A 12,916-nucleotide genomic window follows, 5' to 3' on the forward strand; every position below is an offset into this window, starting at 1 on the left:
CTCACTATTATGAATTTTTCTCTAATGCACGTTTAGAAAAACGCACGTATAGAGCTGAATCAGTCGATCTTATTTGTAAAATTTGGACAATTTTGAATATTAAAACGGGTAAATTTATAATTCGTATATCCTGTACCACAATCATTTCAGACTAGATTTTTATTTTAAGTATTTGAAAAAGAGTAAACTAGCCTAAGGCGAATTCAATTTTTTTCAGAAATTACCTAAAATTAAGTGACAATTTCTTTGAAAATCTACATCACATCGAAGTAAGTTTTGTACTAAATTAATCTGCAACGTTTACTTAAATTGCTGTTATGCCTTAGTGATTATAAATTGCTATTATTGATTTTTGCCAATTTTTTGAAAACGAGCCTTCACCGGTACAATTATTACCACTTTTGGACATTTTCTCATATTTTGTTAGATCAAGTAGAAAAAGTCCTATAATGTGATATATATTTATAAACTACTCGCAAAGCCCTTTAATTTAATACCACACACGGTATGATCAAGCGCTCGGTTGCGATTTCACTATTTTTAACACGAAAGCCCTCTTAAAGAATTACGTTCATCTTATTGTACTGTAAGATTTTCTTCTGTTCAATCTATACTAATATTATAAATCAATTTTTGTAATAAGTATATATACTACGGTCTTTCGTCTAAAACACATTTATTCAGGACTATGCATTTAGGATATGGCACTCTAAATTAGAGGGATATTATAAATGGGAAAGTGTGTGTCTGTTTGTTTGTCCGTCTTTCACGGCAAAACGGAGCGACGGATTGTCGTGATATTTTAAGTGGAGATAGTTGAAGGGATGGAGAGTGACATAGGCTACTTTTTGTCTCTTTCTAACGCGTGCGAAGCTGCGGGCAAAAGCTAGTAAATAATAAATAAATAACACCCCAAACCTGTAATTGACAGCGCCCGACTTGTAGGCATGTAACATATCGCTGCAAATATTTCTCCCGCCGTGTTGCGTCACTTCCGGTCCCTGCCCGGAACCGGAAACTATAAATCATTCGCCATTGTCGCGACAATTGACATTGAATTTTTTGGGTGATTTTTATGTATTGTGTTAGGACAGAATTTATGGCTTAATCAGGGATATAAATTGGGGGTTTGACGCTGTTTGTCAAACTGATGTATGTTTATTATGTTGTATAATATATCTATCAATTTTGTTGGACAGTTTCTGACCAACACTTGGTTATGTATCATGTTTTGTTTGCTTGCTTTAGAAACACAATATCTGGGCAACCGAGCTTCGCTCGGTTCTGTTTCGTATCCTTGACATGACTGTGTCGCCATCTAGTTCAAAAATGAATAGTACCTACATCGAGCGAAAGAATTCTCAGCCTTAACAACACAACTACTCCACACGAGATGGCGCGCATTTCGCCACAAAAACTCAAATAGTGTATTTTCTATTCGTTTTAGCCTTGACCTGTGTCGCCATCTAGTGTTTGCAATAAATAGTACTTACATCGACCGAAAGAATTCTGTCTTAACAGTACAACTACTGCACACGAGATGGCGCGCGAAGAAAAACGCATGAAAACTCGAAAATTCGCGTTTTCCGGGACCTAAGGATAAGTTAGACCGATTTTTCACCCCAAAAACCCCCACATAACGAATTTCTGCGAAATCGTTAGAGCGGTTTCCGAGATTGTCAGTGTAAATAAATATATATATAAATAAATAAATAAATAAATACATATACAAGAATTGCTCGTTTAAAAGTATAAGATAGTGATTATTTTAAGGTGGTATTAGATATAAGGAATATCGAATAAAACAATACTTTTAATTATTGTAAAAATTGTGATATATATATTCTTTGTTAAACTATGAATATTTAACTGTACAAAATACAAGTCGTCTAATTTACACTTTCAAATATAATTACCAAATTAATTATAAAACATTATTCGATAGCAGGCGACGACCGGTCGTTCGTGAGAGCTTTCCTTAACTTCACAGTCGCAAATTGTTGAGGCCTGCACAAAAAGTATACCTTACTCTAACTGTATGGTAAATCTTGTATGGTTACATTTAACATAAGAAAGTATATCATATATATTAATTTATACACTAATATGGCCTTAAGTAATTGTGAGAATATCGATGTTGCATAAGGCGATACACAGAATACAAGGTTTACAAACTACAAAATTATATCAACATAAAATTTAGAGCGATAATAACAAAAACATAACAAAAACCTGTGTCTACTTGTAGACGCTGGTCTCGCGACCCCACAAGTCATACCACGGGCCGAAAGTATGTCCTTCTTCTGGTAATTCGCTTCCTTCTACGGATCTCTTGAGCAATTTAGTACGAGGCAGCAATTGTGGCCGTTGTTGCTTCAATGCCTCATTGAACTTTTGATCATCAGACTCACTGTACGGCCCTTCAGTACGCCTGTCCATTATCCTCCTAGCTTCTAACCTAGCTTCTTCTTGCCTCATTTTTGTCTTCTCTGCTTTCTTAGAATCTGTCTCGTAATCGTACCGCGAGACACGTCTCTCTTGGTCACTGAAATACGATATGTTTGACTCGTAATATCTGTCAGTGCGTCCATTATACTGCAGTGAACTGTCATCGTAGCTTCTCTGACTCCTAGTTTTGCTTCTCGGGTCTCGATTGTCTCTAGGATTTGTAAAGTCCTTTCTTACTGCACGTCTGTCTAACGAATAATCGATTCGTGGTTCTCTGCTTTCATAAGATCGCATATCTTTCTTCGTGGTTCTGATTTCAGCTTGTGGGTATTCCTTTTTATTGTGATGACTATTGTCGTAATTCTGTGGTTGTCTCATTTTTTCCTCTTTGCTGGAACGCTTTTTGTTATATTTTAGTGTTCCTTCGTCACGTCCGTTGTACGCACTTTCATTTCTTATATCATTGTTATTGCGTTCAGTGGGAATGCCGTAACGGTCAGTAAGAGGTTCATTATCTTTGTACTTCAAGGTCTCTGAAGATGCAGAAAATGTCTTTACATCTTTTGAATTGTCTTTGAAAGTTTTGAACTCCATAGTTTTAGGTGGAGAGTGCTCATGTGATGATCGTTTGGCTTTATCAGAAGACATCGTTGCACGGACGTGTGGTTTTATAGGGGTAACTTCGATTTCTTCAAATTCAGGCATGTATGCGTTTTCTTTCCTCTTCTTGATATCATCTTCCATAACTTGTGCCTGTCTACGTTTATCAAGTTCTTGTTGTTTTCTAGATGTCATATGATCGTCCACTATGATGCAGTCATAGGGGTCGGTACTGGAGGCTACAGAATTAACATCAGAACCGCTGTCATTATCGTATCTCTGCAGTATTTCACGTCGTTTAACAGTTTTCATTACAAAACCTTCTCCATTTTCATCGTTGTAGAAACTGTTCTCAAAATTGGTTTTTATCGTACTGGTATTTGTTAAATCAGAATGTCGGGACTCATTACGGGGTACTATTTCTTCCATTTTCTCTTCAGCGATGACTTTCTCTGATGACGTCTTTTTATTTAAGGATTGATTCTGATGGTAGATTTCGCTCTTTCTGATTTTCTCAGCTCGTTCCTCATTTTCAATCGACCCCAAACTTTTTGCTTGACGAATGCCATTGGTAACCTTTACATCTTTTCTGTCAATTGTTTCTTTCGGTCTGGACTGCCCATTCTCAATTGGTGGTGTATTTTCTGGACTCGTTTGGTTCCTTGTCTCCGGAATCTCAGGAGCGGGTCTCAAATCTTTCTTAATTTTAACAAAAAGTTTCTTCTTATATTCTGGTACAGTATCGACTATGTCACGATGCTGCCATAGCGACATACCTTCCATGATCTCTTCGTTCGTTGTCCGACCAAATTTCCAGAATGACTTGGTGCGTTTCACTCTCTGTGAATCTTTATCCATTTCCAGCATGTTTCGTAGCATTAGTTGCTGATCATCCGTCAAGTAGCCATTTGCGTTGTTCGGTTTTGGCCCACGTTTTAAGCTTTGGGTTTTGAGCAGGTACGCTTTATGATCGTTCGATTGTTGAGCAGATTTACTACGGGGCAAAAAATAAAAGAGAATGAAATTAAACAAGCGCTACTATAAAACATTTAGCAACACAAGATGATAAGCAAAATTCTAAATACTTCAAACATGTGATTATTTATTTCACATACCTGATGGGCACTCGCAAGCGTTGAGCTTCTTCATCACTGTAATCCACATCTGGTTGAGGCGGGGGCTCGTTGGAGAATCCGGAGTCGTTAGAGCTATGAAGTGAAACGTTGCCCACAGCTCCGACGGCAGACACGGCTGTTTTTGCCGGGCCAGCTTTGTTTTGAGCCATCTGTGAAATATTTTTACTATCATTATCATTAATGTAACAAAAAGTCTAGGATTCGATACTTTTATGCTTTTATTAAATGATCTTAGTGTTTGTCCAAATCAAACTTTGCCATTGATCATTTTTGGGAATTTGTCTTATAGTCTGTTCTAATTTGAACCCATACATTTGTGTGGTATTATACTTTGTCGGAGAGGACAAAGGCAGTTTTGCGGACCAGATATCTTAATCTGGCAATACATTTTATTATAAATATGAGCTGATAATGACGTTAATATATTTATTTCTATTACAACAAGTATTACAGAGTTTCTTCCAACTTACCTGAGAACGCAAGGGTAGCGTCTGCGGACCAAAAGTCCTAGTTTCAATAACAGCATGCGTCGTGAAGCTGGCGGCCGAAGTCGAGTTCTTGATAGCGCTAGTAGCGACAGCGGCGGGGGTGGACGAATGGAACGTGGCACTGGCTGATGAGCTGAGCGCGCTCGGCGATGGAGCCGGCAGGGTGGGCGGCAGGCCAGGTGAACCGTTGCCAAGGCGACCCTGGTCATGGAGAGAACGTGAGTAATTTCCGGATTTAGGAAAATATAGAAAATCCTACTATGAGTTTGATGAAGCCTGTAGTGAATAATGAGTACGGTTTTGTGGGAGATGCACAGAAAATTTAGATAATGATGATGATGTTTCGTATTAATGGTCTTTTGATAATGTAAGTCTTGGGATTTGTTGTTTTTCCATTAATTTAGTTTCATCCCCTATAACGAATGATCAGACATAATCATACTGAGCATACTTGTCCAGGTACTCTAAGAAACAAGGGCGCCCATGAGCCTCCGAGAAATGTCATAAACTTTGAATTTTCGACCTTTGCCTTCGTGACCCGATGGCCGAGCGGTTTAGGCATCCGTCCAGTAAACGGAGGACGCTGGTTCGATTCCAGCTCGGGACACTCGGAGGCCTCGGTCGCTTTTTTGTATATGACATTTATTTAAAGTTTGTTCAGGTACCTTGTTAACGTGATGAGCGGTCACGGTGTCCCCGAACATGCGTGTTGGAGGGTGCTGGTGCGTGCTCGGCGTCGTATGCGAGACCGGAGCTGGTGGTGGCGCTTCGCTCGGTGTCTGAGCGCAGCTCCAGCGGGCCGGGGAGCTGTCAAAAAAGAAAGTTAATCTTCTTTCTCAAATTGTTTATTAGCCCTTCGAGTCCCAAGCATTTGAACCTCTGAATCTTATCTTCTGTAACACTGACATCATTAACTTCTGTAAAACTTCATATGATGTCCTTGGACTCGAAGGATTAAGCTGAGTTTAGACCAGCAAGTTTTTGCTGCAAGTTTTGAGACGCAACGCAACTATAGGTAAGAGTGAGTAGCAAATATCTGTATCTCTTTTTTGCATATAATTCTGTCTCAAAACTTGCAGCAATAACTTGCACGTCTAAACTCAGTTTTAGAGACAAAAAGCTTGGGCATCTGGGACACGAAGAAATTTTCAAAAATAAAGAAGAGTTGCAGTAAAGACAAAAAATAGAATACCGATGAGTACGCGGTTGGGTAGAAGAATAATTGAACGTCGTGTCCGTAATAAGTTGTCAAAGAGCTGATGACTGACATACATTAATTTCACAGCACCAATAAGAGAATTCTTCTTAAATATAGTAACGCGCTCGCACCATCGGTGTTCCGTGAAAAATACGACCTGTCTCTTTACAGAAAGTGAATAGGCAATTGCTGAATCGGTGAGCTCCATCTTAGACTCTGTCTTCACTTTCCATCAGGTGTGACTACGGTCAATTGCCGATCAGTGTATGATAAAAAAATGTGATGACCTTGATTGAGTATTATCTCAATGACAGTTATCATATTTTAGAAATCCCAGGGGTCACCTATGCGTATTCCAAGAATTGGTAAATATGTTTTACTGAAGAATATTACTCACCTAATATCATTATCAGGTATCGGCTCAGTGTACGCCAATGGGAACCAGCCGGCATGGTGAGTGCGCATGTTCTCGCCATACTGCCACCCTTTAGTCCGTTCTCCTAGCAGAGCCAGCACATCTCCTTGCTGGAAGCTGAGCTGGTTGTCGCCGGCGGCCGCGTAGGCGTAAAGAGCTCGCGCTAGCGGTGGTTCCCGGGTCGAGCAGGGTGGGGGCGCTAGTGATGATGGACGTGTTGCTGGACGGGAATCGACGTCTGTAATAATGAAAAGCTGTAAGTGATTTTCCATCACTGAAGGATATACTTAAACTAAGAACCTTCTTATCTGAAATTGCATTGGAACATTTTAAATGACAATGATCTAGAAAACGCAAGACATGTAGACAAAGCTTTCTACAGAGTCTTTTGCTTTAAGTTCACCCAGTATCACCTTGAGACCCATTGTAGCAATAGATATTGAGTTAGTAATCAAAATTCAAATCTTTCTAGTTCAAAACATCAAGACCTTTCTTTCATCTCGCAAATCCCTGGGATATAACTTTTTTTTTTTTTATACTACGTCGGTGGCAAACAAGCAACAACTAAACTAACTCATGAAAAATGCGGCGTAGTGATTAAAAAGTTTAGGAAGTGACCTTGACAAAGTTTTTCTGTGCGCTTAAAGGATGAAAAAGTTTCCAAAAGTTCGGGGATGTGAGGAAGGATATGTCGTTAGGTACTTTTGGAGTTGCAAACATCCATCATACATATGTGAGTGTATATACAACGTGTATATATTTAAGTAGTTGTCTCTATTGATATCGTAATTTTGCTTGTTATTTGGTGTAACTAAAGTCTATTATATCCTCTTTGGACGCGTGTTGATGTGCAGACTTGTCAAGATTATAAGTTTAGAAGAGAAGTATGAAAAAAAAAATGTTACAATATATTTAAAAAAAAACTCCCCGCGGAAGAACTGAAACTTTGTAATCTGGAAATGAAAATAGGATGGATTTCAAAATTGGAGATGGCAACACTGAGCGTTAACGTTTAACGTGGAAGTCGCAGTTTCACTTCAAAAAATTATCGCGATCAGATCAAAATTGTGCTTAAGATATCCCATCAGTATCAAACACAGCTACAGTACTTTTACAACAAATACAATGTATTTAAAACCTCACCTTGTTCACCAGTGTGTAAGCTTGCTTGCAGATTGAAGTCAGACTTGGCCCTGGACAGACCCTGTGCCGGCGAACCCAGGTCCGCAATAGACCTCACATCGAGGCAGGAAGCGTCAACAGATCTGGTCTTCCTCAGAGCTGAACCGACGGAGGCGCGGTCGTCGTCATCTCCAGCGCGGGGACTGGCGTATACTTCTTCGTCGGCCCAGAAGGAGACTTGCTGTTGGGGAGAGAAGAACGTTTTAGAATAGAAAGGAAACGTTAATCTTCCACAAAAATGAGACATACTGTTATCCCATGCCTACTAAACGGCCGCATCTCAAAAAAAATAATTCTTCGAGAAATCGCGTGTCAAAGTTTTGACACACATGTTTGCAATATACGATCACAATTCAAAAATAAATGTGATATGATTTATAACGGGACATTTGCACTCGTGGCTGTATTGCAGGAAAGAAGTTGACGATTTTTGTGGTGATAATTATGGCCATGTAAATCTTTCAAAAAAGGTTGTAATTTGAATGATTCTGAACCCGAATCTTCAAAATTCTTAAATTTGGAGATGGCATGTTATGGCATCTCAAATGGCATTTGACGGCATGGGACGTGTTGTGAAAGATAAGTTTTTGATAACAATCGTTTTTGTTTTATGATTGACTGTACTTTTCTTTCAATGTGCATTTCAACAACTAAAAACGTTGTTCAAATTATTGAATTATTAACAACCTTGATACTTCAATTAACATTAGCTTGGGTTCATTTTAACAGGAGGCTTTATGGTCACTTCCTGCATCCCTCAAATCACCTCGGTGATACCATATTATACATGTATTGTATCATCACATAATACTTATATATGTATGCAATCTTATAGCTTCAGTGGAAAATACTAATGGGTAAAAAATGTCAAAATATTGACTTACACATATAATTTGATCGCAATAAATAAAAACTTGTAAAATTGAGATATTAAAACTGGAAGGAAATGAGATTGAGACCTACGGGCCGATTTTTGAGTCTCACGCGTTCGAATTCAGAAAATTGTCACTCATAATAATAGGCAAGTCACCGTTTTCAACCGGTATTTTAGTGACAGTGAGACTCAAAAATCGGCCCCCTAGTTCAAGAAGTAAGAGACATTTCAAAAGAAGGTTGTGTGTTGTTATAATTGTTATAAATTAAATAACTTAATTATAAATAGAAAATAAAATTAATACAGAGCTGTGTCGTACACGAAAGTTGTCGGGAAAGAAGAAGAGAGTGAATAGATGAATGGAAGGATTCATGCACAAATCATTGAGAAACTGTTAAAAGAATAAGGCATTAATTCAAAACACAATAACGTTCCCGAATGCATTGGAAAACAATGTTATTAAAATTTTATGCTCTTATCCCACGCTTTTCCCATCTAAAGAATATTGGTTTAAAGAAGAAATGGTAATATGAATGCGTTCTGCAGATTATGTAGGTCGTACGAGTTTCGAATGGGCTATAAGGGAAATAATAGCGCCATAAAACAATTTTACGTTAGTGTAGACAGGTTTTGCGTTTTGTCGTCGTCGGGCCCATTTAGACAGTCATGTGAAATACATGGCTATCCATATTGTGGCACATTATGTTTGAGTTGTTGGATTTTTCCAGAACTATAAGTGATGGGCGTTTATGCAGTACCTAAAATGTAAAGAATCCCTCAGATTCAAAGTTTTCGTCGTTATCAAGAAAAACTTTTTTTGGACATACCCGTTACCATGATAGTAGCTTCATAAAATTGGTTTCCATAAAATGTTTCAACTTCCCCCGCCTTCTTGTTTACAGCAGTGCCAAAATACCTACTGTAGTACTGTTTCACCAAAATTGTCTCATCTTTATTTCTCCAAAACCTATCAACCTGGAATCGGCTTATGCGGGCCAAAAATTGGCATAATCACCTTTCGCATAATTTGTTTTTCGAAAATCGATGATGCGAAGTCTGTTATGCGAAAATCGTTTCAGACATTACAAGTTATGCCAAATAGAGGGAACCCGTTTGGGGAGACCCTAAGTGTACGAGACAGTCTTACCCTCAAAAACTAACTTACCCTCATTCTGCTCACGAACATAGCTTCAACATTAGGCGGCAGATATTCCCTGGTCCGAGATACTTCAAGTCATTCTTCCAAGCCTGTGTTATACGCTGCGGCTTCTAAGCGTGGTAAGCCAGCCAATCAGTCAATGCCACATCAGCACTATCATCAGTATCATCTATGTAATACTCACCCTCATTCTGCTCACGAACATAGCTTCAACATTAGGCGGCAGATATTCCCTGGTCCGAGATACTTCAAGCCATTCCTCCAGGCCTGTGGTATACGCTGCGGCTCCCGAAGAGTGGTAAGCCAGCCAGTGCTTCGCAAGGGAGCACTGTCGCTCCAGAACAAAGCCGTAGCGGCGGCGTTCTTGGGTCATTGCCTGAGAAAGATGTATCGTTTTTAAATCGTACAAACATACACATCCAATAAACATATTTGGTATAGTTTTTAGCTGCGGTCTTCACGGAAGACCAGCGCCAGGTCAGAGTCCTCAAGGGTCCCTTAGCATGAAGCTGAATGGATACTTTTTCAGTTACCTACGCTTTATACCTACAATACTATTTACTTGTGTTATTAGTTAAGTTTAAATTAAGGGTTTTTGAATAAAGTTCTTTCCGGAGGTGCAGGCATGGACTTCTACTTGCTCCGATCCTGTCATAGGAGCATTCCACGAGAATGTCGCTTACGCCATGCAATCCTTCTAATACTTCTGAAGACTGAAAGCGAAGTTGTGTCTGACCTTTCATGACTTGGTTAACAAATTGGCAGTATTTTCTCGAACTTTACTTTGATTAAAATAGCTGCCATACAAGGCAAAAGCATGTCGTAAGCGACTTTCTCGTGGAATGCCCCCATTGAACTTTCGATTCTCCTCCTCGTAGAAACACGCTGGCTAAAGGTGCCTTGCCCCAGGACTGCGAGTTTTTTTTTATAATTACACCTAAAACTAGATCAGATGAAGGAAAATTTTCGATATTTTACGAAGCTTTAAAATTTTGTAGATATATAAATGAATTATTTTCTATAATAAGGTGGATGAATCAAACTAAAACTTACATTTTTCAGGCTTTGTTCACAAAATGCATCCAGTTTAGTTTTCTCTTCTTCCAAAATTTGCATGTTCTGAAACAAGACACAATACATTATATTAACTTACTAGAACAATACAATGTAAAAAACAAATAACTTGTTAAATAAAATCCAATTAGTTAATTAAAATCCAATCAGTTAATTATTCAATATAAATCCCAAGGATTAAAAAGTAATTGACCTCACAAAATGAAAACCGTCAACGGCAAAAAACTTGGTCAAAGTTTTTTTCCCGTCGATAAATTTCTTAGAATCGTAAAAAGCAATTCCATCGAATCGAAAACAGAAAGTTGGGACCTTGTTGAGAGTTGGAAGTTTTGAGGAAAAACCATAGACCATGAACGGTGATTGGAATTAGTAAAATTAAGTAGATTTCTATGTAAGAAACTGAGCTGCCTTTGTGTATTTGACGTTATAGAGCAGTTTCACACTGCGTCCGATCCGAATCCGATTTGAATCCGTGAAAATAAGATCCGTCATAGCCGTAGAACTATTTGTATCGTAGTTTACGCACTAGATCCGAAGAATAACGGATTAGAAATCGGATGACGGAGATCAGATGTAGCTAAAGTACCGTCAAATAGTTCTAAAGGGATATGACTTGTCCTATAATACAAACATACACATATGTACAAGGATTCAAGCCTGTATTACCAGAGATGCATGCATAAGCGCAGGTGCAGGATACGCGGTAAGAGCGTGCAACTTTCAATCCGGAGGTTGCGGGTTCGAACCCCGGCTCGTACCAATGAGTTTTTCGGAGCTTATGTGTGAAATGTCATTTGATATTTGCCAGTCGCTTTTCGGTGAAGGAATACATCGTGAGGAAACTGGACTAATTCCATTAAGGCCTTAGTTATACCCTTCGGGTTAGAAGGTCAGATGGGAGTCCCTTTCGTAAAACTAATGCCTACGCCAAATCTTGGGATTACTTGTCACAGCGGACCCCAGGCTTCATGAGGCGATTCCTGGATAACGCAAGGAGCATGATGATGATCATTACCAGAGACGCAGGCAGAGCACATGAAGCGGCTCAAGATTCACTGCCATTCTTGAAATTGTAATGTCAGGCTGCTAGCCCATCGCTCACTAAACAATTAAACCCATGTGGTGTCGAGAATTTCACCACCCCATTGCGTCATGTGCATAATCCATACTTCCACACTAATATTATAAATGGGAAAGTGTGTGTGTCTGTTTGTTTGTCCATCTTTCACGGCAAAACGGAGCGACGAATTGAAGTGATTTTTTAAGTGGAGATAGTTGAAGGGGTGGAGAGTGACATAGGCTGCTTTTTGTCTCTTTCTAACTCCCCACTTCCCTAGAATGGGGGGGTGGAAGTTTGTATGGAGCATTCAGAAAATTTCAAATTTAACGTGAGCAAAGCCGCGGGCTAGTATTAATTTATTTATAGTACCTAACGAAGAGCATAATTATGTGGGACACCCGAGTGGAAAACGTCCACGCGGGACGTGGGCGTCACAGGTATTGCTGATGCGAAAAGCCCTAAAAACCTCTCCGCTCTCGGCATACCCAATTGGCGTCAAGTGACTCAGGGTACGTATCCGAATGGCACAAACGCTCACGAAACGCTCACGAAACGAAACGCTCGTAGGTATCTCTATCGCTTTTGCGTATTGGCACGAAGGGGGCCGCGTTTCGTTTTCGTTTCGTGTCGCAGAAATGCCATTCGGCTACTGCACCAGGATAGGTGAGAGTGGCGATCTCTTGTGTCGGAGGCCAAGATCTTTTTTGGGTCCAGAGACCCAAATCCTCCTGTCCTGTTGGCTCAGCAGCCAGTGAAGTAAATAAGTAATTAAAAAATTAGATACCTTCATTTCCTTGTCCATCGCAGAGCCAACCTTGGTAACATTAGTCTTCTTTTTCCTTTGCTTCTTGATAGTCGCTGCGGCCTTGCTGTAGCTCTCAGATCGCAGTTTATGTTGTTGCAGGAATCGCTTCTGTTCCGACTGTGAATAAAATATATTGTCAATGCTGTAAATATTTAAACAACCCTTTTTTTTCTCGCTTATTTATTTGATCTTTAAAATGGTTTGAATTTTATTTATCCTACAGATACAGGAATGAAATCGCAAGTTCTTGAACTCACACACATTCACCCCCTTATTCATAAACGTTCACTAAAATTATCAAAAAAAAATATTGGGGACACCTTACACATATCAACTTAGCCCCAAATTAAGCAAAGCTTGTACTATGGGTGCTAAGCGACGATATACATACTTAAATAGATAAATATATACTTATATACATAGAAAACATCCATGACTCAGAAACAAATATTTGTGCTCATCGCACAAATAAATGCC

The 12,916-nt window shown here is 39.2% G+C and overlaps 1 protein-coding gene and 1 non-coding gene across 6 annotated transcripts in view; one reads left to right on the forward strand and one right to left on the reverse strand.

Annotated features, from left to right (window-relative positions):
• Nucleotides 1–1,811: 1,811 nt before the first annotated feature.
• The window catches only part of LOC125233499 (brain-specific angiogenesis inhibitor 1-associated protein 2), a 473,288-nt gene continuing 462,183 nt past the window's right edge, over nt 1,812–12,916 (reverse strand). For 3 of the 5 annotated variants that reach the window (XM_048139537.1, XM_048139538.1, XM_048139539.1), the window contains 9 exons: nt 12,419–12,556; nt 10,554–10,619; nt 9,685–9,876; nt 7,429–7,648; nt 6,268–6,523; nt 5,338–5,479; nt 4,655–4,873; nt 4,164–4,333; nt 1,812–4,042 (listed from right to left, as the gene is read on the reverse strand). In XM_048139537.1, coding sequence (XP_047995494.1) covers nt 2,239–4,042; nt 4,164–4,333; nt 4,655–4,873; nt 5,338–5,479; nt 6,268–6,523; nt 7,429–7,648; nt 9,685–9,876; nt 10,554–10,619; nt 12,419–12,556 — 3,207 coding nt within the window. In that variant the 3' untranslated portion in view covers nt 1,812–2,238. The remainder of the gene's footprint in view (nt 4,043–4,163; nt 4,334–4,654; nt 4,874–5,337; nt 5,480–6,267; nt 6,524–7,428; nt 7,649–9,684; nt 9,877–10,553; nt 10,620–12,418; nt 12,557–12,916) is intronic. The other 2 variants (XM_048139540.1, XM_048139541.1) reach the window with 2 other exon arrangements.
• Trnat-agu lies at nt 5,208–5,279 on the forward strand. The gene has a single exon. It is a non-coding gene; the product is annotated as a tRNA-Thr (tRNA).

Source organism: Leguminivora glycinivorella, chromosome 14, assembly GCF_023078275.1.
Source record: "Leguminivora glycinivorella isolate SPB_JAAS2020 chromosome 14, LegGlyc_1.1, whole genome shotgun sequence".
Lineage (NCBI taxonomy): Eukaryota > Metazoa > Arthropoda > Insecta > Lepidoptera > Tortricidae > Leguminivora > Leguminivora glycinivorella.